Genomic DNA, 25,547 nt, shown 5'->3' with positions numbered 1-25,547 from the left:
ATAATGCAACTTATTATTTCAAACTCTTTAAAACGACTGACCAATATAAAGTTTCTCACAAGATCGAGCTATAAACATTTGTTCTTAATTTAGATTAGACCTTGATTAATGATCTTATATTATTTGGATAAACTTGTAAATGCTATTGCAGTTCAACTGTGCAACTCATGTATCTTATAAAGTGTCACATTAATCAAGATGAAATATCATTAAACTGATTAAGAACTGACCATTAAATCTTAGATGTAATTGACCACGCCACACTAGGCATTTTTAAAAAGACATTGTTAATAATAGAAAACGTACCATATGATTAGTTTTGGTCAATATAAATACATTGTCGGTTAATGTGACGAACCTTATACACCTCATCTTCGCTATCCAAGGTCCATGCAGTTCCCTCCTCGTAACCCTTGGCTAGCGAAGATGATACACCTAGACATAATTTTATAACTGTTCGTGATGGAGAAAAAGGTAGATATTTTTTTCAAAATTTAGTTCTGGACAAATACGTGACATTTTTATTTCCATGTACCGTATGTAAATACTTATACATTTTTAATGATTAACCGGAAAGTGACCCTTTTTGAAAGTCATTTAATAGGCTAATTTGAATAAAAAATTGATTTTGCAATGTCATGTATATATACCACCTCGTTGAATCCCGGCCTGGCCAAACCAATGAAATTGTTATCTGGTGATTCTCCGCTAAGGACACGACTATAATGTTAATGAGAAAGTGAAAAGCCTTGTCGACTCGGAGTGAGAATAATTTGTCTGGATATTAAAGTGACATATCTGTTTGCGGAGTGTTACATGTACCTTGTGAGCTAGCATGTTAAAAATCCGACTTACTGTGTCGGTCTGTACAAAGCAGGGTACCTTTTCATATTAAAGTGAAATGTTTTCGTCCTTTATAATATATGCATATTAATCTGCTGCTGGACATCATCATTACATATAACTAAGCTACATTCTCAAAATTTTATGGTATTACATACATTGTTGAATCATTCGCTATTGGTTACATTGACTTTCTTACTTTCAATTCTATCACCTTGCGAAAATTTTAATACTCTGAAATTGCAGCATGAGAATACAGTATAATTTTTTAAATAATGATCAGGCACACATATTATGTTGTTTTATTTTTTAAGGCAAACGTCATGAATTAATGTGTCACCTGATACGCCAAGCGGCAAACATATGATTGATATATAAGAGATTGTAATCTATTCAAGTTCGCAATCTCTGATTTAAAATTGTCATTGTGTACAATAATGATCAGGTTTCCTGCCGTAGTTTGTATGTAGGCTTGTCCTCACGATTGCTCAATATTCAAAAATAAGATTATTTGGAATCAAACCTTCGTGAATTTACGGACGCCATAACGAGTTGGTGAGCCGTTATTGAATATCCGTTTTACAGATGATAGATACTAACATTAGCAACACGACGGATGCAACATGTGGAGCAGATTTGTTTACCCATCTCGAGAACCTGAAATTACCCACCAAGTTTTGATAGGGTTCGTGTTGCTTACAGCTGTAGTCTTTATTTTTCTATGTTATGTTTTGTGTACTATTGTTCTGCAGTTTGTCTCTCTTTTTTTTTTAGCAATAGTTGTCAGTTTATTTTCGATTTATGACTTTGAATGTCCCTCTGGTATCTATCGTCCCTTTAAGGAATGACAGTAATATTTTTTCTGTCTATGAAGAAATAACATAAAAAGTCTGGTGCACACTGAATAACGCGCGTAGCGGGTTATTTAACAGTGTGCACCACATTTTTTATGTTATTTCGAATAGACAGAAAAAATATTACAGTCATTTCTTATAATTTAATTCTAAATTCCATTTTAAACCGTAGAAAACCATGAAAAAACGTTGATGACGTCGCGGTCACATGACTAAATTATGTCTATGGGCTCATAACAAAATAACGTCAGCCAATCAGAAGACACGTTACATCCAAAATTAAATTATTTTAAATTAGACATACAATGAAAAAGTTTAGCCCTATGGTATGACCTGTTTTTCATTTGCACGAATAATTCGTTGTCTATCCCGACTGTGAAAGACTGTAAACAATGCATATTACGAAATCCAGTTCATGTTCATATGTCCTCTTTATACTACAGCAACAAAAAATATTCTAAAACAATTTTCCACAGTTTTCCCATGCAATTTGTATAATATCTAAACCTCCATAACTCATTAGTTTATATCTGTGATGTCTAATGAGGAATTACAATTCAATATTTCAATTTGTAATCATGTTCTTTCAAATTAGTAGAGAATCTCATTAGGGTCATGTATATACATACATACTAGATATGTTGCTGTATATTTATGACCGGTTACCATGTAAATCTGCAGTGATTTATTTATCAGTTAAAAAAAAGCAAGAGTTATTCCTCTTTAAACGAATCACTCTTTCTTCCTCTTGATCTTTATTTGTTGTGAAGTTGATGTTAGTTTTCATCATTACCAATCATTAATAACCAACTAAGTACATTATTGCCAAAAATGACTGTTTATTAAAAATTCCATATTTTCTGTAATGGCCCTTGTTTTCTGTAATGGCCCTGTTTTTTCCTGTAATGGCCTTGTTTTCCTGTAATGGCCCTGTTTTTCTGTAATGGTCCTGTTTTTCTGTAATGGCCCTGTATTAATGCCCAGTTTGTCTGTATTAAGCCCAGTTAGGGTTTTTAATAAAGTTAATAAAATCAAGTTTTAAAGAGTATAATACCTTTTTTGTATTTTATTTAATTTAGTAACCAGTAACCAGCATTAAAGAACCATATAAAGGGATCACTGTTCATCCTGTTTTTCAACAGATAACTTCTTTCAACTTGATATCTTGGATATTTGGTATATTTAAAGCTTTATCACGGTGAAGTACAAATTATTATTTTTCAAACTAAACTTTCATTAAAAGAGAAGGAGAGTACATCAAGTTGGCAGCCATACATACATTTTTGTTCAGTTGGTTAATAAATGTATTAAGAAATGGGTGTTTTTATAATGATCCTGTTATATGTCCTCGGTCAGTAATAACGGCCTCGGATGTCACACACACACAACTATATACAGGCTAACATACGACCTGTGTGTTTATGACATATATATTGGAAGTCAAATACCAGTGTGTAACACTGATGGATATTTCTTTGGTTTTTTTTCTAATATATAATATATCGAATATTTGATGTCTCCACGTGTCTGTGTTGATATCAAAGTATCACTAAATATAATTTGCGATATATCAATTTAAAGATAATTATTCATTAGAATATGAAAAGAAATACAAAGCTGTAATTTTTTTATTTAGAGATGAACAAACCGGTAAAGTGTTTATTTGCAATTACGAAGTGTTCATTTTTCTAAAACTAGAAAAGGGTAGAGATTTTGTTTGAAACACTTGAAAAAAGTAAGGATTTCTCTAAAGTTGTATAAGCCAGGTCGTTTTCTTCTGACATCAGATAGAAGGATTTCTCTAAAGTTTTATAAGCCAGGTCTTCTGACATCAGGATTTCTCTAAGGTTGTATAAGCCAGGTCGTTCTGACGTCAGATAGAAGGATTTCTCTTAAGTTGTATAAGCCAGGTCGTTCTGACGTCAGATAGCAGGATTTTTCTAAAGTTGTATAAGCCAGGTCGTTCTGACGTCAGATAGCAGGATTTTTCTAAAGTTGTATAAGCCAGGTCGTTCTGACGTCAGATAGCAGGATTGTTCTAAAGTTGTATAAGCCAGGTCGTCTGACGTCAGATAGCAGGAATGAATGGCACTTTTCCTACTTCCTGTAAAAAAATGCAAATTAATATTTCAGTAAAAGAGTACAATAAAATGTCCCAACTTACATGTATGTGTCTTTTAGTTTCTACTATTTATAAAACATAATCCATAGTACCCGGCCTTTAGTTGCGACAAACAATACACGGTATCTGAGAAAGATGTTCGGTGTTCTGCAAGATCAACAAATGATTTTATTTCACTGTTTATACATATTGATAATTTAAACAGTATTTGATTGGTTGAGACTATCCCATGTGTTATTAAAAAAATCTTTATATCTCCCCCAGGCACGGAAAAAAGGTGAAAAGTGTTTCCCTCAATCGAACGTAAGTTTTTGCTCTACGTCTATTGCTTCATGCAAATGCTAATTTCATGACAAGTGAACTTCTTGCGACTTTTTTTTAAGGTTTGTCTATTTTTGTTCTGTTATCTCTTTTTTATTGCAATAATCAAGAAGAAACATTTATTTCATTTTCTTTTTGTCAAGATATTGTTTCGATTGAAATGTCGTACTCATTGATACGTATCCGGATTGCAGTATACAGGAAGTGAAAACAATAGATTCTTACAATGGTGGTTTTATTTACAGAAGTTTGAAATGTCGGTATGGAAAGTCAAATACGAAACTCAAAATGCATCATTTAAAGTAAAGTCGCCTTTCAAATAATTAACTAAATCAACGAGGGTTTAAATCTTTTTTCATTAATTATGAATTAACTTTCTTACCAATCTTAAAAAAATTATTTATTTCTGATTTAAAACATTTTTTTTTTTATACAAATATAATGTTTCCTTGCATTTTTCACATCAAACAGTAGAACCTATGCTAAAAAGTGAGTCTGTTCTTCTGTGCGGAATGTATGACTATGTTGTAAAAGAGACACATAAAAGACCCTTTAGTTACTTTAACCAATTGAACCCATCACCATCAATCGTTATTCGTCCATATTATCTCATTTTATCCACCATCAACCAATTCAAGACATTACCCTATTCAATCTTATTTAAAGTCAGTTCTATTTATACTATTAGGGATTTTATCTCTGCGTTGAACACCAATTGGTGGCCTTCGGTTGTTATCTGCTCTTTGGTCGGGTTGTTGTCTTTTTGACATTTTTCCCATTTCCATTTGCAATTTTATCGCTTATTCATCCATATTTATAGCGAAGTTACAAATGTCATTCACTTGGATTGATTTCATATTTTGATGTGAGTTTCTGTTGCCAATAGTTTTCTAGCTATTTGTATTTTGTATTTTACATGATTAGATAGTTATCAAAGGTACCAGGATTATAATTTAGTACGCCAGACGCGCGTTTCGTCTATATATAGGAATATCCCTCTTACAGAATTCTCGATCTGCAAATTGATTGTGACAAACATTAACGTATGAGAAGCATTGTGCAGAAGTTCGAATATTAACAAAAGAGGGCTGATTACCGCTAAAACTGAAATAAAAGTAAAAGGGAAACTACACAAACTAAAGGGAAATCCAGAAAAGCGATTCGGACGTATGATATTTATAAAATGATTTTTTTGCAACAATACCACTTCTTACTATATAAAACAATCCAGATTGGGGTTTGAATAATACTTACTCTCTTTTTCCTCGATGGCTGAAGATCTTTACAAACCTGAGGCATTTCGAAAACTGAGGGGTCTGTAATGCCTTCTGTGAGTCCCATGAATCCCATATTAAAGACACCTTCTGTTGTATGGATACTTTCAGATAATGGGGCGCAGTCTTTTGTCGTCAATGACATAGTCATTTGGCCACCAGGAAATTGAATCAGATACATGTCAAAATCAATCGTGTCATTAGGTAAACCTTTATAGCTCGCCATTATTTTATCAGAAGCTGAAAAATAGAAATAACATCATTTTGAGTTAAAATATTTTAGAAATCTGGATTCATTATCGGCATGATCGGATGATTACTAGAAAAATATCAAAATTGCGTAAATAAAAAGTAAAAAAAATAGTAAAAACATAAAACAAAACTGCTGCTGCTATTATACACCAGAAAATATTTATTAAATTTTAAATCTGGTACCTTTTGTTAGCTTTTATTCGTGTGTTTCTCTGTCCTTTATGTTTTCCCATTATTTGTATTGTAGTCCTGTCATGTAATGTGGTCATTGTAATGTTATATTTAACATTGACATAAAAGCGGGAGGTTGGCATGCCACAAAACCAGGTTCAACCCACCATTTTGTTCTTCTTAAAATGTCCTGTATCAAGTCAGAAAAATGGCCATTGTTATATAATAGTTCGTTTCTGTGTGCGTTACATTTTAATGTTGTGTTTCTGTTGTGTCGATGTTCTCCTCTTATATTTGATGCGTTTCCCTTAGTTTTAGTTTGTAACCCGGATTTGTTTTTTTTCTCAATCGATTTATGAATTTCAAACAGTGGCATACTTCTGTTGTCTTTATTTATACTCATAGTAAAGTATCTGATGTTCATCTTTGTTTTGCCTTTTCATCCATTTTTGTTCGTTCATTGTATTTCCGTTCCTTTTCTACCACAAATACCTTTAATCTATCCTTTGGTATCTTAAAGTTTATTGTTTCAACTTATATGATGACGGGGATATAATAGGGATGTCAGCCGAGAGTTCCAAGGTTTTCAGCTACAATGACCAATAGAGCTAGGTTTTGACGATTTCGATAGTTGCACTGCCAACTGTTGTTTTATACTTGTGGGGCTATTGCATTGATATTTGCAAAATATTAAATTTTAAACAATTGCAAAAGTTGCAGTACATATCATACATTTTCTCAAAACCTAAAATTGAACATGTAGTCTATTCGAATCTAAATATAAATGCTCAACTCAGCCAAACATTTTACATTTTCTTAGCCTGTATACAAATAAGTTCGACAATTTGATACAGACTGAGACTGAGTGTATATTTATTCACTTTTTTTATGCACCACCTACGATAGTAGAAGGGCATTATTTTTTCTGGTCTGTGCGTCCGTTCGTTCGTCCGTCCGTTCATCTATTCGTTCGTCCGTACGTCCATTCGTCCCGCTTCAGGTAAAAGTTTTTAGTCAAGGTAGTTTTAGGTGAAGTTGGAGTCCAACCAACTTGAAACACATGTTCCCTATGATATGATCTTTCTAATTTTAATGCCAAATAAAAGTATTGACCCCTGAACATGTATAATGATAGTGCGAGTGGGGCATCCGTGTACTATGGACACATTCTTGTTTTATACAAATAAATATTCAGAAAGGTGATACATGTGACAAATGTCCATGTTGTACTTACGTGACATACAAAACTTTCCTCCTACGGGTTTAATGTCAAATAGTAATGGGCTAACAGTGCACCTTCCATATGAAAGCTCATATTGTTTTCCCTAAAATGGGAAACACATGGATTGGTTCATGGCAAAACAAATTGCACATATATATATATATAGTTTTAATATGTATAGTTATATATTTTTTTTTTTAGAAATTCCTAAGTGACGTCACTTTGTGCGTCGATCTCTTCGGCTTACTTATAATACGTTTTGTGCCTTTTTGATTTGCTAATTTAGGTTCTTTTGTATATTCGATTTTATTCTGTAGTTAACATGTTTAATATATCTATTATAAATTTCTATAAATTTACTGTTTGAAGTATGAATTATTCTAAATAATAAGGATTTTCTTATCCACGGCAGATAACCTTAGCCGTATTTGGCACAACTTTTTGAAACTTTTGGTCCTTAATGCCCTTTAAATTTTTACTTATTTTGGCTTTCGAACTTTTTTGATGTGAGCATTACAGATGAGTCTTATGTAGACAAATCGCGCGCATTAAATTATAAGCCTGGTACCTTTTGATAACTAGTATGTGTGTGTTTCTCTGTACTGTATGTTCTCCGATTTATCCTGTCATGTAATGTTGTCATTTTGATGTTATATTTAACATTGCCATAATAGCAGGAGGTTTGGCTAGCCATAAAACCAAGTTCAACCCACCATTTTTTCCTAAAATGTCCTGTTCAAATCAGGAAAATGGCCATTGTTATATTATAGTTCGTTTATTGCTTTTTAGTGTTGTGTCGTTGTTCTCCTCTTATATTTGATGTGTTACCCTCAGTATTAGTTTGTAACCCGGATTTGCTTTTTCTCAATCGATTTATGAATTTCGAACAGCGGTATACTACTGTTACCTCTACTTATCAATAAAAGTGCAAGAATTTAGAACAATAATTGCTGTGCTTCATCTAAAAGTCACAGAGAGACCTCTTGCAGAAAGCAAAACTCATGTCAAACTTCAATTTTTTATCAAGCCCAAAAAGTAGAATAACAAAAATACTATTGGAAATACAATAAAAATTCAAAACGAATAGTCCCTTATCAAAATGGCAAAAGAAAAATCTCAAACACATCAAACGAATGGATAACGACTGTCATATTCCAGACTATTTATAGGCATTTTCTCATGTAGGAAATGGTGGATGAAACCAGGTTTTATAATGATAGTAAGCTAATCTCACGTTTATAAAAGTCGCATTAAGTTCTAATATATTAATTATCGCTATTTTACACAAGTTTCATTTTGTCTTGCTAACTAATAATTTCCTTTTTCAGCGGAGTCGAGTGATATCAAAAAATATCGCTAAAAACTAAGGGGACACGTTGCGTTGCTAATGAAATTGACATGAAATTGACAACGTCGTCATAGGTAAAATAGTGATACACAGATTATCATTCGTCCTCTCAACTCGATTGCTTTTCTCACCTTCGCCGTACCGACTTAAGCGAGAAAATTAATTTCGTTGAGATGATCAACGATAATCTATAAATATCACATTGACATACCAGATTGTAATCCTGAAAAACCTCTTGGTGAGTTGGATATCGGCCGTAGTACAGTGTTCCAGAAAGGTAGCCCCTTCCTATAGAAGTATCCATTGCCCACTTATCATAAAATGCCTGCAAATGAAAATTCAAAATTATTTTATGTTTAAAAGAGAGACGAAAGATACCAGAGGGAAAGTCAAACAAATAGATCGAAATTAAACTGACAACGCAATGGTTAAAATTAAAAAGACAAACAGACAAACAACAGTACAGAAGACACAACATATAAAACTAAAGACTTAGATACACGAACCCTATTAAAAACTGAGGGTGATATCAGGTGCTCCGGAAGGGTAAGCAGATCCTGCTCCACATGTGGCACCCGTCGTGTTGCTTATGTCATTACAAATCCGGTAAATACTAGTAGTCTTATTCGGTAGGTCACATTCGTGAAAAGGGAAGGGTATTGTTGTTACGACATAAGAAACATATCCAATATCATCTGTGAATTATAATATATATATTCGTCCCGAATGTTTTCCGATATAATGTGGTCGGAAAAGGGAATATCATTTTTCAGTGTTCCTCAGACAATACGCACCAGATCTCTTTTAAATTTAAATTTCTTTTTGTTCGTATAGTGACTATATTTTGTATGCGTAGGATTTGAATCCTGGTTCATCTTTTGCCTCTTGATATCCAAGGTTATTTGGTGCCGAATGGACAAATGTATTCCGGTGCAATGCGAGGAGTCGACTGTAGTTTAAAAGAAATGAGCGGGAAGTTGCATCTATACCCTAGTCCACACTTTGTACTCATACCCTTATGTTCATATTAAAAACAAATTGTGTAGTTCAATATAAGCCTTCTTTTTGAACAAAAAAAGGAGGTAAGAGCCAAAGGGCAAAAATAATCATAAGTCGTATAAATCAGACATCATTAATTGTGACGTGAAATAACGACGAAAGTTAAACATTAAACCCAGAAAATAAAAGATCGAGTAACAAAAACAACAAAAAGAATCGGCATGATTTCAGGTGTGTCGGAAGGGTTAGCAGTTTCTTTTCCATAAGGGTCCCTTATCAAATTGCAGTTTTTAACACATGGAATGCTAACTCAAATAATGTCAGTCGTTATATTGCGCTGATCTCCGTCTAATCTCCGATTGCCATATTAGCCTCGATAGGCTATAGGCCGCTAAAGGGCACTGAATTCTTCCAGTTATTGTAATGCAGGTTAGTATATTTGATGAGCCTTGTGACACCGTTAAAGTCCACAATTCCTCTAAAGTCCACAACACCGCTAAAGTCCACAACAATTTTACGCTAAAGTCCACAACGCCGTTAAAGTCCACAAACTTTCCGCTAAAGTCCACAAAATGACCTCCGCTAAAGTCCACAAGAAAACACCGTTAAAGTCCACAATAACAAGTTCCGCTAAAGTCCACAAAAAAGCACCGTTAAAGTCCACACCATTTTTTTTTATTGTTAAAAATATATTATTCGTTATTTTTATCCCGTTCGTACAATACAAAGCATGGGCCTTTCTTCTCGGTAGTATTTTTTTTATCAGTTTGATACATGGAAAAAGGACAGTATCTATATATGATTTTGTTCCATTAACTTTGATCTTTGTATTATGATGATGATGGCCAATTTGGACATAATTTCTAAAAAGTTTGTAAATTCGTTAGTTATTATTACTGCATTCTACAAGTACTTTTTTTTCTCTTACTCTTTGCATATAATCACTTTTTTACATAATTAATGTACAAAGCAAACGTGCCTCCTAATCTATAACCTTTGAACGGCATTCATTCAGGCAACAATCTTGTATATCATAAACAAAAGTAAGTTTATGAATTCACAAAGGTTTCCTGTCGGAAAACTTAACAAACGTTTAAGGTTATTAATTTCGGTGTTCGTTATAGAAAACAACGAAAAATAATGTGTTATGATTTTCAGAACGGAAAAATGAAGCCAATATGATAAATTCTAAATAAAAAAGAAAATATTTTAAGCTTTAAATTATATTTTTATCGATTAGTATCGGATATTGATGCGTTGAATGGGTGTCTATGAAAATGTCACAATAAAACCTGATTTGATCGATATAGGAAGATGTGGTATGAGTGCCAACGAGACAACTCTTCATCCAAGTTAAAATTTATAAAAGTAAACCATTATAGGTCAAGGTACAACCTTCAACACGGAACCTTGACTCACCATGACTGAACAGCAAGCTATAAAGGTCCCCAAAATTTACAAGTGTAAAACCATTCAAACGGGAAAACCGATGCCAATAAATGGGCCTTAAAAATATGCATAAACTAGTTTTTTTATCTTGGTAAAGTGTTTTAACCACATGTAAAATAACTCACAAGATTAATATGTATAAACTCACAAAACGCTAAGTCTGTTCTACAGTAACCAATAAAATTGTATTGAAAAGAACAGAAACGTTCTTTGATATTATATAATTCGTAAAGTTTCAGCTTAAAACTTTATACTAGTCTTCCATCTAGCCTTTTCAAAATGCTAAAAAAAGTATCTTTAAAAGAGAATAAAGAAAGGAAATTAACTCTGAAAGCGATACCGTGAACTTTGATGTGACGTACATTTTATCAATCAATATGGCTATATGATAGTTTAACAATTGTTGGTGTTCGGGCTCAATGCAAGATGAACGTTCCTATCGCCTTTATTCTATACCACACCCTGCCTTTATTCTATATCCACACCCTCCAATGCTCATAGACACATATGTTTATCAGATCTGGATTTCTCAACAAACAAATACATCGGCAAGTGAATGGAATTTTTTTTTAACATTTGACGGCATTTAAAGCTGGATTTTCACTATTACCATTTGTTGAAGGCGCAGAATTTTCTGAATTATATAATTGGTTATTAAAATTTGTTCATACTTTTCTTCTGTTAGTTTTGTTTTTCTCCTGGTTCAAATCAAATTTTTGGATAAAATAAAAACTTTGTGTTAAATCATCAGAAATTGATAATTAACGCTTCAAAATAGATATATTACCAAATAAACAAATAAACCTATGAGAGTTCTGCTTCTATTGGTACTAATTTTGATTAAAATCTTACATGATTTAGTCCCTAAATATTTGTTATGAAAAAAAACGTAGATTTTCATGATATATATATATAACAACAAATTGTAGGTGACAAATACTTCTGACTATTATATTTTACTGACGGTTTTTGAAGTTACGTTTCTAAATGTTCTAAAAACTTATCTTCCAAAATATACATGTACATGTATGTACTTCCAATAACTTCAATTGCAATTTGAGCATTTGAACTTAATTTCATACTAAAAAACGTAGCGTCACTTTTGTATTTTATCAAAGTTTTTATTTCATTTTCTGGCTCTTGATAAATTTGACAAATGCACATGTATGGTCGACCTCGTATACTAAACCGTACGAGTATACTCATACGTTACGAGCATACTTCATGTATACTTATATGGTCCAGACCGTACCCGTACGGTTCAAATACGCATATTGTCTGGAACATATATACATGTAACATTGTTGAAAAAAAATATACTTGTACTCATCATGGATAATACACAACACAGAACCACATCCGCGTATAATTTATTCAATTCATCTGTCATTCGGAAACAAATTCATTTTTCTTTTTGAAAACAAAACAAACATGCAAACCAATGAGTGATGGAAATCTGCTGAGCACCACAAAATGCATGAATGTATGGTATTCTTTATCATTATTTTGCTTTCAAACAAGAACATGATGGTTCAAAGTCTATTTTTGAGATTTACGGACCGTTCTGGCTGCTATGGAGCCTACAGACACTGAATTAACATCTTACTTATGTTTTATAGATATCTGCAAAGGAAATTTAAATGTCAAATAAAGGCTCCAAGTTATGTCTCCAGCATATACATAAAGAGAATGCAAGAACAAATAATGTTGGAGTTTCTTGTGGATGAACAAATGTTCTCTAAAGAATAAAAAGAGTATAATAGCTAGATAACTTTTCCGAAATGTTGTCTGTTTGATTGATAAAAAATCACAACACAAAGATCAAATTTTTGGTGATAAAGAAAAATACTATATTAATCTTTTCATTCATCATAAATATGATTTATGCTGACAAGATATACTTTCTAAGAACAAAAGTCCATGCTTTTAATTAGATTTATAATATCAGGTGTAAGAAACAGAAAATTGATCTTTTGATTAAATAAAAAAAAATGTTTGGACTTTAACGGTGCTTTTTTGTGGACTTTAGCGGAACTTGTTATTGTGGACTTTAACGGTGTTTTCTTGTGGACTTTAGCGGAGGTCATTTTGTGGACTTTAGCGGAAAGTTTGTGGACTTTAACGGCGTTGTGGACTTTAGCGTAAAATTGTTGTGGACTTTAGCGGTGTTGTGGACTTTAGAGGAATTGTGGACTTTAACGGTGCCACAGAGCCTAACTACCTGTACCTAATTATTAAGTCTAGGCATCACTACAGTAACAATTTAACATATTTTCCTCAGGTAAAATGTTTAAGGATTTTTTTCTGTTTTGTTAAATGTTCAATTTTTACGTTCAGTGCATTGTCTTTTAGAAGGAGGAAGATTAACAATAGAATAAAAGGATGTAGAGGGTCAATAAGATAGCCACCCATGGAGAAAAAACACCAGACAAACAACATCACGAAGTCAACAGACAGTCTACATCAATAGACAGACTTGTCTATTATGCGAAACACAGTATGTCAGGATCTGACTTGATTGGCCGTTTCAGTATCTAAAGAATCATTGGTAATTTCATTGCTCATACCCCAAAATGAAAATAACGTCATGTCATTGGTTGAATTTTCATTGTTTATGACATTTTTAACCAATCACGACGTTCTGGTGTGCACTTTTGAAAATATTACCCAGGATGCATTAGATTCTTAAACGGCGAATTATATCAAGCGTTTACAATAAGTTGACAATTTTAACAATTACAATCGAAGGTATGTCAAATGAAACAAATCCTCCTAAATAAAAATAAACAAACTTAAGATACGTAATAGAAAGATTTTACATGAGACATGTATAATAAAACACAAACAACACAAACCAATTAGTAGGTTACAAATTATAACGTATCAAAGAATGCTCGCAGTTTCTATATAAAAGCAATCTTAAATTACTAGTACTTAAACCTGTTGGTAAACAAAATAAGGGTTAAGCGCAAGATCGCTTGCAGTAATTCATCGAGTATTTCATTCAACAATGTCATAAACTGTAAAGTGTAAAGTCCGTAATAAAACAAAATAAGAGAAAAAGCAAACGCAACATTGAACCAGAGACATATGTCTGTCTAATCGAAGTATATCTAGAAATCCATTTTAATATATTAAAAAGCAGCACTTACCGTCATGGCACACGGAGTTCCATTATTTTTCAATCCAATTGACATCCCAATCTGTCCCTCAAGTTTTTGTGGCATACAACACGAATAAGCTTGGCCAAAAATTACTGAAAGACTAAAAACAAGTAACAATTTCTCCATAGTTTGTGTTGATGATATTTTGTTCAAACACAACAGACGCCTAAATACCAACAAATATGTTGACTCTTATTACATTGGTTACATACATGTACATGTATCGAACTACGTTTTATTAAAACAAATCGGACATGGTGACGGAAAACGGATATCTTGTTATTTACAAGTTTTAGACTATTGTCATTTTGAAAGAGATGTACAATGTATTTGATTTACGTTTTACTAAAATAATATTGCGAAGAACAACAATAATACATGAAGTTCATTTAAAAACATATTCATTTTGTTTATTTTCTTTTGTTACCTCTTCTGACAATGTCATCGGACTCGGGATTCTCTTAAACTGAGTTTTACTGTGCGTATTCTTTTCGTTTAATTTTTCTACATTGGCTAGAGGTACATGTATAGGGGGAGAATTGAGAGCTATAAAAAAAAACATATTTAACCCCACCACATCTTTCCGCCTGTCCCAAGTTAGGAGCCTCTGGCCTTTGTTAGTCTTGTATGATTCTTAATGTTACTAGTTTCTTGTGTATAATTCGGAGTTTAGTATGACGTCCATAATCATTGACCTAGTATACACATTTGTTTAGGGGCCACCTGAAGGACGCCTCCGGGTGCGGGAGTTTCTCACTGCATTGAAGACCCATTGGTGGCCTTCAGCTGTTGTCTGCTCTATGGTCGGGTTGTTGTCTCTTTGACGCATCCCCCATTCCCATTCTCAATTTTTTCCAGTAGTTTTAAAAAATAAATGTTCTACTGTATTCAGTTTAACATATTCTGCCTACGTGAATTTTAGAGCTTGTAATTAAGACAAGCGGTTTGACGAACCAAATTTGTAAAGTGTCAATTTCATTTATATAGTCCGCCAAAAGTAAAGCACCACCTAAATATAACTGGCAATTTTGTTTTTACATTTGCGAAAAGTAATTGGCATGGCAAATGCCGGAGGCAGCTCTAGGAGCGTAGGTAACTAGTTTTATGTGAACAACACCGTCATTGGTACACTTTCACAACATCAACTTGACACAGGATCTGGAAATAATAGACTAAGGTCCGGATGACCCGTTTAACAACCCGTCGGGATTAAAGACTGCTTATTCGTTGTTTCAAAGCCGACCTATTGACTCCCACAGCTTAGCCTCCAGGTGGTCATGTTAAAGTTCCCACAGTAGTTCGAGGCAACATAAGAGCACGTCGTGTTGTCAATAGACCTTCTCTAACAGCCAGACACCGTATAACCAGGTTTCAGTGGGGCTAATGACCATTGACGTTTGAACATGAGAAGCTGGCAAAACATTCATTGATCAGATGATACTAGTAGTCGGTTTATGTTACGACCAGTAGACAAAATAATACAAGTTTGGAGGGGAAATTGAGCTGCCTATGATCAAAACAACATTTTCGCAACGACTGTATTTGGTGCTATTGGTGTTACAGTATGAAATTGTTTCTCATAACTTTGTAAGCTGGGTATGCATATTCTTCTGAGTAACATGAACAGACAGAAATTCAGGGGTTCGGTGCTTTTAAACCTTGTATTCCCTCATTTTGACAATCACTCTATTGCGTCTTGACCCTTTTACATAGACGACAATGCTAGACCACACACGACAAGGATTGCAATCGAGTACGAAGACCAAGAAGTGTCTCCAGGCATGAACCCTATCAAACATGTCTGGGATGTCATTGGCAGAAATCTCAACTGCACAGATCCACCACTGTAACATCTTGGCGATTTAAGAATGGCAATTGTTGAAAAATCATGCAGCTTATCCAGCTGTTATCTATCTTATATTTTTTTTAAATCAGCAGAAAAACTTACAATTTAATTGCAGTATATAATATATTTGTTCTCATGTTAATGTAAGTATAATATCATTCTCCGCTGGTATTTCGTATTTTGTATTTTGTATTATTATATATTATATGCATCATATTTTCTTTCATGTACACCTCTATATTTATATATATTATCTATCACTTGTAAAAAATCTTATATTGGCGCATGAAAAATATGTGTATGTATCCTATAAGGTGTATTGCTTTAATTTTGGAATAAAGTATTATTATTAACTTTTGGCGGACTGTATACATATATAAAAAAAGATGAGACAACTCTCCATGTACATGTATGACTTATTCAGGTAAACTTGAAATGTCTCATTTATTCATGTTAAGGTGGCTCGGCCCTTTAACAGTGCGCATATTTTAACGCATGTTTCTTACGACGACTGCCTTGGGAACGGTCGCTTTTAGGGGTCTTCTCAAAAATAGCTTTGACGACCTTGGAACGCGGGCGTGTATGAAAGCACCCTTGACGATGTAAACAAATGTCGAAATGATACAAAACGTTCTTCAAAACAGGAAATATGTTCGATCAGAAATTCAGAGTGCTTTCTTCATTTTTCGCATAAAAGTTAAAAAGGACAGAAATATACATGAATATAACATTAAAAAAAAAAAAGAATATATAAATACTGACAAAGTCACATGTATGACGTCGACGGTATTTGGTGCCGCTTCGCAAAGCCCAAAACGGCGGCCCCCCTTTCGTGGGAAAAATTTGATTATATAGGGAATCATTGAAGCATGACTAGAGCGCCCCCCCCTCCTTTTAGGAAAAGGTCTGGATCCGCCACTTACTTGTGGCCCGTATCAGAGACATATATGTGTCTATATGTCTCTGCCCGTATAGTATGCTTTGAAAGCATCGGGCGGGTTTATTTTCAAGCTATAATCCGTTTGGCGTTTTATAACAGTTTGTTTCTGTCATAAATCTATTTAAAACTTGAAATATCTTTATTTCCAAGTATTTTTTGGAGTTTATTCCCGAGTATGCGACATATTTTTCCACAGCAAAATTTTGATAATTATAGAATATTTTTTATTTTCCCAAAAACAAATTTGAACATGCCAATTTTCTAACAGACTTAATACTTGACAGGCACACCTAACATTTTAATTTAAAGATTTGTTTACCTGCACGAAAATCATTTGAATTTTTTTCTCGTATCACAATTCCATGATTTCCGGAACACTAGACTAAGTCCTATAATCTAAGACCTCGGGGCCAATGTTTTCTATTTTTATGATACTTTTCTTCTATTACTTATTTTGCTGAATTGTTATTTTGTTGATTTGCAATTTTCTGTTGTATCTATCAATATGTCAACCGAGTTCATATTAAAAAAAAAAAAAAATATCAGCATTAAAACTAAAATAATTGAATCAGAGCACTGATTGTTATTAAAATAGACTAATGGATCCAGCAACTTATTTCACTAAAATGATTATTTGTTTTCCTGCAGAAATAAAACGACACTTCAATAATTTGCTGTTTTCCGCCTTTTCATGAAGATGAAAATTGATCAATCGGGGTGGATCCAGCCATTTTAAAAGGGGGTTTCCAACCCAGGACAAAAAGAGGGTGTTCCAACTATATTTCCCCATTCTATCGTCCAAAAAAGGGGAGTTCCAATCCCCGGAACCCTCCCCCTGGAAACACCACTGTCAAAAGTAACCGGGACTGGCCTAGTATTCCGACCTTATATATCGGTCTATGATATAATTCCTCAATACTGCATGCTTTGCGGAGAACCATGTTTCACCATGTCGGGATTTTGCTAGGACATACACCCGCAGCGTACCGGACAGTCTCAAACACTACTAAAGACTTTATATATAAAAAAATCTATACTACTAGGTTCAGGGAAAGTTTGGAATGTAATTTAAAAACTACGCCCAGTACACAGGAACACTATATTAGCCGGGGATGTTGGCAAACTTTAACTTCTATCTTAATTTTTGACATGCTTTTTTAAAAGGTAAAAAGTTCTTGATTAAAAAAAATATAGTTGAGTGATGTCATTGCGGCAAAAAATATGAATGACAATTTTGTTTGTGAACACTGATTTGATCTTACTGTGGCAAAGAAATGCATAACTAATCATCGATCTATGCGTGATGATAAAAGGAGATAATGTTTTTTTTATTTATAATATTGAATTTTGTGGATAGTTGTTTCATTGGCAATCATACCACATCTGCTTATTTTCATATCGTGTGGTTAACATAGAAATATGACTAATCTGACAGATGATCCCTTGATTATACAGGGTGTTCAAACAGCTGGATATATACATACGAAGCCTCGTAGGGTAAAAAGCGGGAATTTTGCCTATACATGCACCAAGCATAATTGTCCATTCATTTTCTTATGGCAGTCCATATATCTAGCTCCTCTTACTTTGCATAACTTTCATAATTGATACTTATCTGCATGTTCTCATCCGTATTATGCTTGAAATATTTGCCAGTGATCATTCAGTATGCAAATTAAATTTTCATTATGTGCAATCATATAAAAAAACGTTATTTCTGGGACTTTTATTTGTTTGACTATGTGGTATATCAGTTTATAGTAATTGTTGAAGTCCGTACGGGAACATAATTGTTATCTTCTCTGTAAATTGGTCTCTGGTGAAGAGTTGCCTCATAAACAATGATACCCCATCTTCCTATTTTTATACCCTATGCAACGAAGTTGCGCAGGGTATAACGTTTTTGACCTGTCCGTCCGTCCGTCCATCAGCCAGTCTATCTGTCCTGTTTCTTGTCATCACAACTCCTCTCAAACCGACCAACAAAATTTCATGAAACCTTTTTAGATAATAAGGACATACTATGTAGATGTGCAAATCGACAGGAAATTACGAGTCAAATTTGTTCTAGAAGTTATGTCCCTTTGAACTTATTTGCTTCAATATACTACTGCATGTTTGTCCTTGCAACTCCTCTCAAACCGCACAATTCAATTTTATGAAACCTTTTTAGATAAGGACATACTATTTTGATGTACACATTTTTTTTTCTAGGAGTAAGGCCCCTTTGAACTTATTTGCTTCAATATACTACTGCAACAGTTTGTCATTGCAACTCCTCTCAAACCGCACAACAGAATTTCATGAAACCTTTTCAGATAATAAGGACATACTATGTAGATGTGCATATCAACAGAAAATTATCGTGATTCAATTTTTTTTTCTTATACCATTTTTTTTCTTAGTCATTTTATTTCTCCAGTGGCAATGTGGAGACTGACTGCCAAAGCGGGGCCGGCTTCAGTTATTCACAATATAATCAACCAATGAGCCTGCACCCTATGTCGGACTCTGTAACAATCATCCCATCAACCAAATATTTTGAAACATATTTAGAATTCAATAAACAGACAAGTCCATGAAAATGAGGTTAAGTTCAGATAAACCCTGCAAGACAGACATATTTGTTTTTCATTCATTATTTTTTACATAAATCACCCATTAGTTTTCTCATTTGAAATGTTTTAAATTGTTCATTTGTCATTTCGAAGCCTTTAAAACCAACTATGCAGAACAGGTTTTACTCATTGTTGAAGTCCATATGGTGACCTACATGTATAGTTATTTCTGTGTTATTTGGTCTCTTAGCTTGTGTCTCATTTACAATCATATCACATCCTCATATTTGATATTTTAATTTGTTATAATACATTTAATAATCTTTTCATACACCAAATATACATGAAGATGACCTATTTATTTCACAATATAGCATATTAAAAGAGGATTGCTAGACAGAATTGTAAATTATTGCACGCAATAGTTTATCTACTACATGTACCTTTTAGTATTTATTATTTTTGAGTATATGTCCGACATGTTGATGACGGACAGTCAATGGTATACCTTAATATGTCCCGAAAACGGGCGTAAAAAAAAGCCTCAACTAAATCAAATTTTTGAAACGTGATTGATTTTATTCCTCTAATATCTATGAGATCAAATTTATAAAAAAATTATTAATATAATTAATTTCAATGTACTAGTATACATGTAAGAATTGTTGCCATTTATACATCATGTACATTTACAATCAGTTGCTGATCAGCTCTATATTTTCATTATTTTTATTCTCCTTCACTGTTTTTTTTATAAGACTCATATATATGATCTGTATTCATCATTGGGACAGGTAGCAATATATATAGGTGAAGTAGGTCCTTTTGATTGGATTTTTTTAAAGGATTTTGACAGCACTAAAGCATATACATGTAGTTCCAATTTTTAGTTGATCTTAGCTCCTTAAATGGATTGTGGCAACACATATTGCATATATACATGTAGAATGTTGTTCTTAAGTTTCAGCACTTTACGCATAGTTTCTGGTTGCAAGACTAGAATATGATACTGGCTTCTCATGAAATTCTGTCAGAACTTTGCCAATAGTTTCCAAGTAAAGTTGAACATTCCAAGATCACTCCTTCCATTTGCAATGTACATGTACAAATGTACTTGCAGCCTGAAATTAAATATCAGAGTAATTCTGTCAGAAAATCAACAATTATTGACATTCAAAAGCATATAGATGTAGACTAGTTCATAATAGGTAATGTGTCCATGGGACACAGATGAGCAACCGCTTGCATATAAAGAATGAAAAGAGTGACACCACCCAAATTTGTACTTGATCTGAGTGTTGTTGTAGTAAGCATTGCATATAAGTTTCAGAACATTTGGATGAAGCAAACTTGTGTTAAAGAAAGGAACAAAAATTCAGCATTTTTTTAATTTTGTAAAGGGGCATATCTCTAGAACAGTAAAAGCGACCCCACCAAAAATTCAAACTTCATGTTTGTTTGTTTGTAGTATCATATATATGCATTAATTGTGTATTAGTTTCATAACATTGGTAGAGGCAAACTGAAGTTGGAGAACAGAATCCAAATTTGGGAGGTACATGCAAGTTTGATAAGACTGACAATGCAAGGGTAACCTTAAAAGAAGTAGAATGGTATAAATAATTATGTGTTTATTTGATAATAGGTTCGTTTCCATGTGTTTTTGTTTTCCCTTGAGAACACATAAAATATTTTTTTATAATTTAATTTGGTTGAATATATATCGAATTTCTGAACAGAAAATAATGAAAATGAGACATAAAAAAATATAGCCAAAAAATAAACCTGTGATAATACTGCTTCTATTGGTACATGGATGCTAAAAATCAATCCAAAATATTTTTTTTTTTAAGAATATAGTTTTATTTACAATATACATGAACAGCTAAAAATCTCAAGTGACAAATACTTATGGCCACACTCTGTACATGTTTAACCCTGATACTTCTATTACTAGACCTTAAGACATTTTTGTATACCTAACAGAATTGGGGGGGGGGGGGGGGGGTTAATGGTAAACAAATTGTGATTGATCAAGACGAATCCTTCAATAAGGTGTAGGGTTTATCATTTACAAATTAGGCCAATTATTTCATATTTTCAAGAAAATAAACAAATCAATCAAACCCCTTGAGGACCTTAATTGAGGGGTGGACAAGGGTAAGGAGACAGGGGAATGAGGGATCAGAGAAAAGGGGGTATCTTGGAAATATATTTTGTCATTTTTATTTTGTCTTGGAGCAAGGAGATGGAAGTATTGAAGTAATCAAAAGGGGGGGGGGGGGGGGATTTTAGGGTTGAAAGGGAAGGGAAATATAGTTAGGACTAAGCCTATAAGGAATAGAAACTGTTCCGAGGGAAGTTATGGGGTACCCCACATACATATGACCCTGACTTGGCTACGAAATTAGATATTACAAATGATGATTAAAAAAGACTAATTCATTGACACTAACGGTAGCGTAATAATGACAGTTGTAGTGCTTCATAGTAGATGTCATCCCTTCCTCTTCGGCCGTTCAGGGCCGTAACTACATTGAGGCAAATGAGGCAAATGCCTCATGCTGGAAATTTCAACAACAAAAAAATGAAAAAAAGATTGTCTTTGTATCAAATTGTTTTCACGGAAAGTGTCTTGCAAGAAGCAAGTTCTCTTCACTCCCTGATGTCGCCCCTGCATTTTTTTCGTGATCAATGTTTCTATTTTACTTTTGGTTTTCGGAGTTGATGGTCTTTTGTTTGTACTTCTGTGTCTCGGGTTTGTCTTTTGTTCTTTTATTGTCCTACTTTATGACTATAGTCTGAGTGTTGTTTTTCATTTGTAAACGTGTGCAATGTTGCAGGTCCACCGATGTCCAGATATTGTGCGGAAAAATATTTTAAGAATATGCTCTCGTTTTTTATATAGATTAGACCGTTGGTTTTCCCGTTTGAATGGTTTTACACTAGTAATTTTGGGGCCCTTTATAGCTTTTTGTTCGGTGTGAGCCAAGGCTCCGTGTTGAAGGCCGTACATTGACTTATAATGATTTTACTTATAAATTGTCATTTGGATGGAGAGTTGTCTCATTGGCACTCACACCACATCTTCCTATATCTATTTACGATGCTATACTGGTCCCAGAAAAAAATGTTGTTTCAGTCTGCATGGATAATTGAACTTGATATCAAAGAATACAAATATTTTTTTGTCTTTTATTCCGTTGATTAAGATATTCAATTTTCCATATTAATAAGACATATCTATCACTTTTGTGCATGTCTCACCTAGTTTCGAGTGATTTAAACGACTCAGAGAAAAAACCGGCAATTTTTCTTAGTATGGATTGTAAAATTGGGTATTTTCTCTGAGTCGTTTAAATCAATCGAAACTAGCTATATATAGGTGAGACATGCACAGAAGTGATAGATATGTATTATAAATATTGAAAATTTACTATTTTAATCAACAATAAAAAAATTAAAAAAAATATCTGTATCATATACCCAAGCTCCTGTGGATAAAACTACATAGCTGACATGGTTTAAATTAAAGAAAGACCACCAATTTTCCGGTATCAAATCATTTAAAAAAAATAATGTATTGCCATATGACCTTTTACATTGAAGGGTTAAACTTGCATTAAGTCGTGTTTAGACAGAAAATAAAGGAATATGGAGTAAACGTGCACGGGACCTAATCGCACACAAAGTCAATGCATAGAAAAAGTACAAATGATCAATGGTCAAAGTTTTTATTCCTGTTCTTCATCTCGATAGTTGGACTTCAATAATCATTAATACCGTAAAAGAAGGTCAAGATGGTCCCTAGTGTTGACTTAAACTAGTACTTAAAGTATAATACTGCACTGTCACTATATTTAAATCTAGTCATAAAAAAATCACCAAAATCAGCACAATACAAGACAAGAGCAGACAGACAGACCCAGTATTAATGATTATGAGAAATACGATTTTTACTTTATCCTACATATCGGTCTTTTAATGTTGCCCCTAAAACCTAAAAGTCTTAAATTACAATAAATCTATGCTTTTGCTTTGAGAACAAAACATTGTCGAAAAAATAGTTAAAGATTTATTTGCGTTTCAATGTAAGAAATAGTCTGTGGAACGCTCAGAATGCATGATTTTGCGTTATTTTTCTCAGAGCTTATAGACCCCTCGCCAAAATTTTTTCGACTCGCTACGCTCGGCGAATATGTTTTGCCTCACTATTAAAAGAGGCTAGTTACGGCCCTGCCGTTTGCACACGGATATTTTTCAAAACTGGCCAGACATGTTTACAACTTGTCTGTAAAGGGTAAAATAAACACATAAATAAGATACCAGCTATAACGATCTATAACATTAAACATGGAACAGAAATTGAGCCGGTGCAAGGTTTCAGCCGCAGTGATTTTCAACAGTAGTAGGTACGGAAAGTGATTTTTTTTAAATCAACTGATCTAAGAAAACTTAATCTCATTTTAAGGGCATTGGGAAGACATTTTAAAAACAGTTTCATTTTTATCAATACACATACATGACATAATAACAACGAAGAAATAGCAAATTTTCAAAATGGAAATTTTTTACTATTCTGGAAAAACTGTTTCCTCTCTTTAAAAAATAATAAAATATTTTTTTTTAATCATTTGGGTTATAGTTTTTGTTTATATTGCTTCTTTTACATCTTGTTAGTCAATTTCAATCCTCCATATTAAGTTTTTTGGTTAAAGTAGAAGCATAAAGCATGAAAATGTCAACCACTCTCATGAAATTCTATCGTCCAAAGTCACAGAACATGACGATAACTTTATATAATTATTCCTTTTTTCAGAGCATCAGTTGGTATATTGAAACATACCCGCCAACTATCACTATTTGCAGGGGATTTCCCCCATGGAGGCTCCCAAGTGGAAATTTTGTAAGAGCAATTTTGTCCACTATTTTAAAGAAAACAATTAATTTAACAATTAATGGCTATGATCTAGTTAAAGCACGAAGAAACCAAAAAAACACATTAAAATATATTTGAAGGCCCCCTTGAAGGTTTTGTAGGACTATAAGAACCATCTTTCACGTAAAACCCCCATGGGCATTTTGAAAAGTTGGCAGGTATGTTGAAAATGTAAAGTAAAACTTATAAACATTTGAATGTAAAAAAGAAACAAAATATAAAAATATGAATATTACTCTTTATATACAAATGTATATTGTTATGATATTGTAATTATTATGTTTATTTATGTTGGCCTAATTTGTGTTGTATGGCCTAATAGTTGTTTACCAAATAATCTTATAACTGTGCAGTTTAGGAATCACTGGAACAATCACAGAATGATTGGAACTTTCTAGAATGATCCTTATAAAAGATGCGTAATTTAAACTTCTACGTTATTCCAGAAACTTCCGTTGTAACTTTCCAGGATTTTCCACAATGTTCCATTATAGAGTGTTCCAGAATTTTCCATGACAACACTATATATACAGACACTAAAGTTAAACTCTTACTCTTGGACTTGGACTTAGACATCGATAGACATTAGCATTCACAGCATTTGGATTGACACTTTTATTCTACAAACAACATCATACTGGATTGTGACCTTAATAGTGAACGTAATATTCAGATTGGATTCAAAAAGTTATCCGGATACAGATAAAGATAAAAGATTGGACTCATATTTTGACAGTTAAGTTGACAGTAATATTTGTGTAATACTTCTTGTAAACTTTTGTATAATAAATAGTGTTAAATTTTATTATTGATTTGTGTCTTTTGTTGGCTACAATTTAAAGGCGATTTCTGGCCGTAACAATATGTTTAATTGTGTGTGTGTATAAAAAAGAAGATGTGGCATGATTGCCAATGAGACAACTCTACACAAGAGACCAAATGAAACAGAAATTAATAACTATAGGTCACCGTATGGCCTTCAACAATGAGCAAAGCCCATACTGCAAAGTCAGCTATAAAAGACCCAGAAATGACAAATGTAAAACAATTCAAATGAGAAAACTAACGGCTTAATTTATGTACAAAAAATGAACGAAAAACAAATATTTAACACATCAACAAACGACAACCACTGAATTACAGGCTCCTGACTTTGGACTTTTTACAGCATGTGGTGGGGTTAAACATGTTAGCGGGTGCCCAATTCTTCCCCTGACCTGTCACAGTACAACATAAGAACAAACT

The 25,547-nt window shown here is 33.3% G+C and overlaps 1 protein-coding gene across 1 annotated transcript; it reads right to left on the bottom strand.

Annotated features, from left to right (window-relative positions):
- Positions 1 to 3,443: 3,443 nt before the first annotated feature.
- LOC139502049 (uncharacterized) lies at positions 3,444 to 14,232 on the bottom strand. Its single transcript, XM_071291369.1, has 5 exons — positions 13,069 to 14,232; positions 8,619 to 9,854; positions 7,072 to 7,162; positions 5,395 to 5,654; positions 3,444 to 3,801 (listed from the first exon to the last, which is right to left on the bottom strand). The coding sequence occupies exons 2-5, from the start codon at positions 8,883 to 8,885 to the stop codon at positions 3,766 to 3,768; spliced, it is 654 nt and encodes a 217-aa protein (XP_071147470.1). The 5' UTR covers positions 8,886 to 9,854; positions 13,069 to 14,232; the 3' UTR covers positions 3,444 to 3,765.
- Between the last annotated feature and the right edge of the window lie 11,315 nt (positions 14,233 to 25,547).

Source organism: Mytilus edulis, chromosome 13, assembly GCF_963676685.1.
Source record: "Mytilus edulis chromosome 13, xbMytEdul2.2, whole genome shotgun sequence".
Classification (NCBI taxonomy): domain Eukaryota; kingdom Metazoa; phylum Mollusca; class Bivalvia; order Mytilida; family Mytilidae; genus Mytilus; species Mytilus edulis.
The sequence above is the reverse complement of the archived record's forward strand: the minus strand, read 5'-3'. Positions and strand labels throughout refer to the sequence as shown.

Bases quoted from the DNA above. Each gene is read 5' to 3' on its own strand.
- LOC139502049 (XM_071291369.1), bottom strand. From the start codon at position 8,885: ATGTTGTGTCTTCTGTACTGTTGTTTGTCTGTTTGTCTTTTTAATTTT. The intron at 7,163-8,618 runs GTATGTCAATGT...TTCCCATTTTAG, and splicing joins TTTTTCAGGATTACAATCTG to GGAAAACAATATGAGCTTTC. The intron at 5,655-7,071 runs GTAAGTACAACA...TCTATTTTTCAG, and splicing joins AGGAAAGTTTTGTATGTCAC to CTTCTGATAAAATAATGGCG.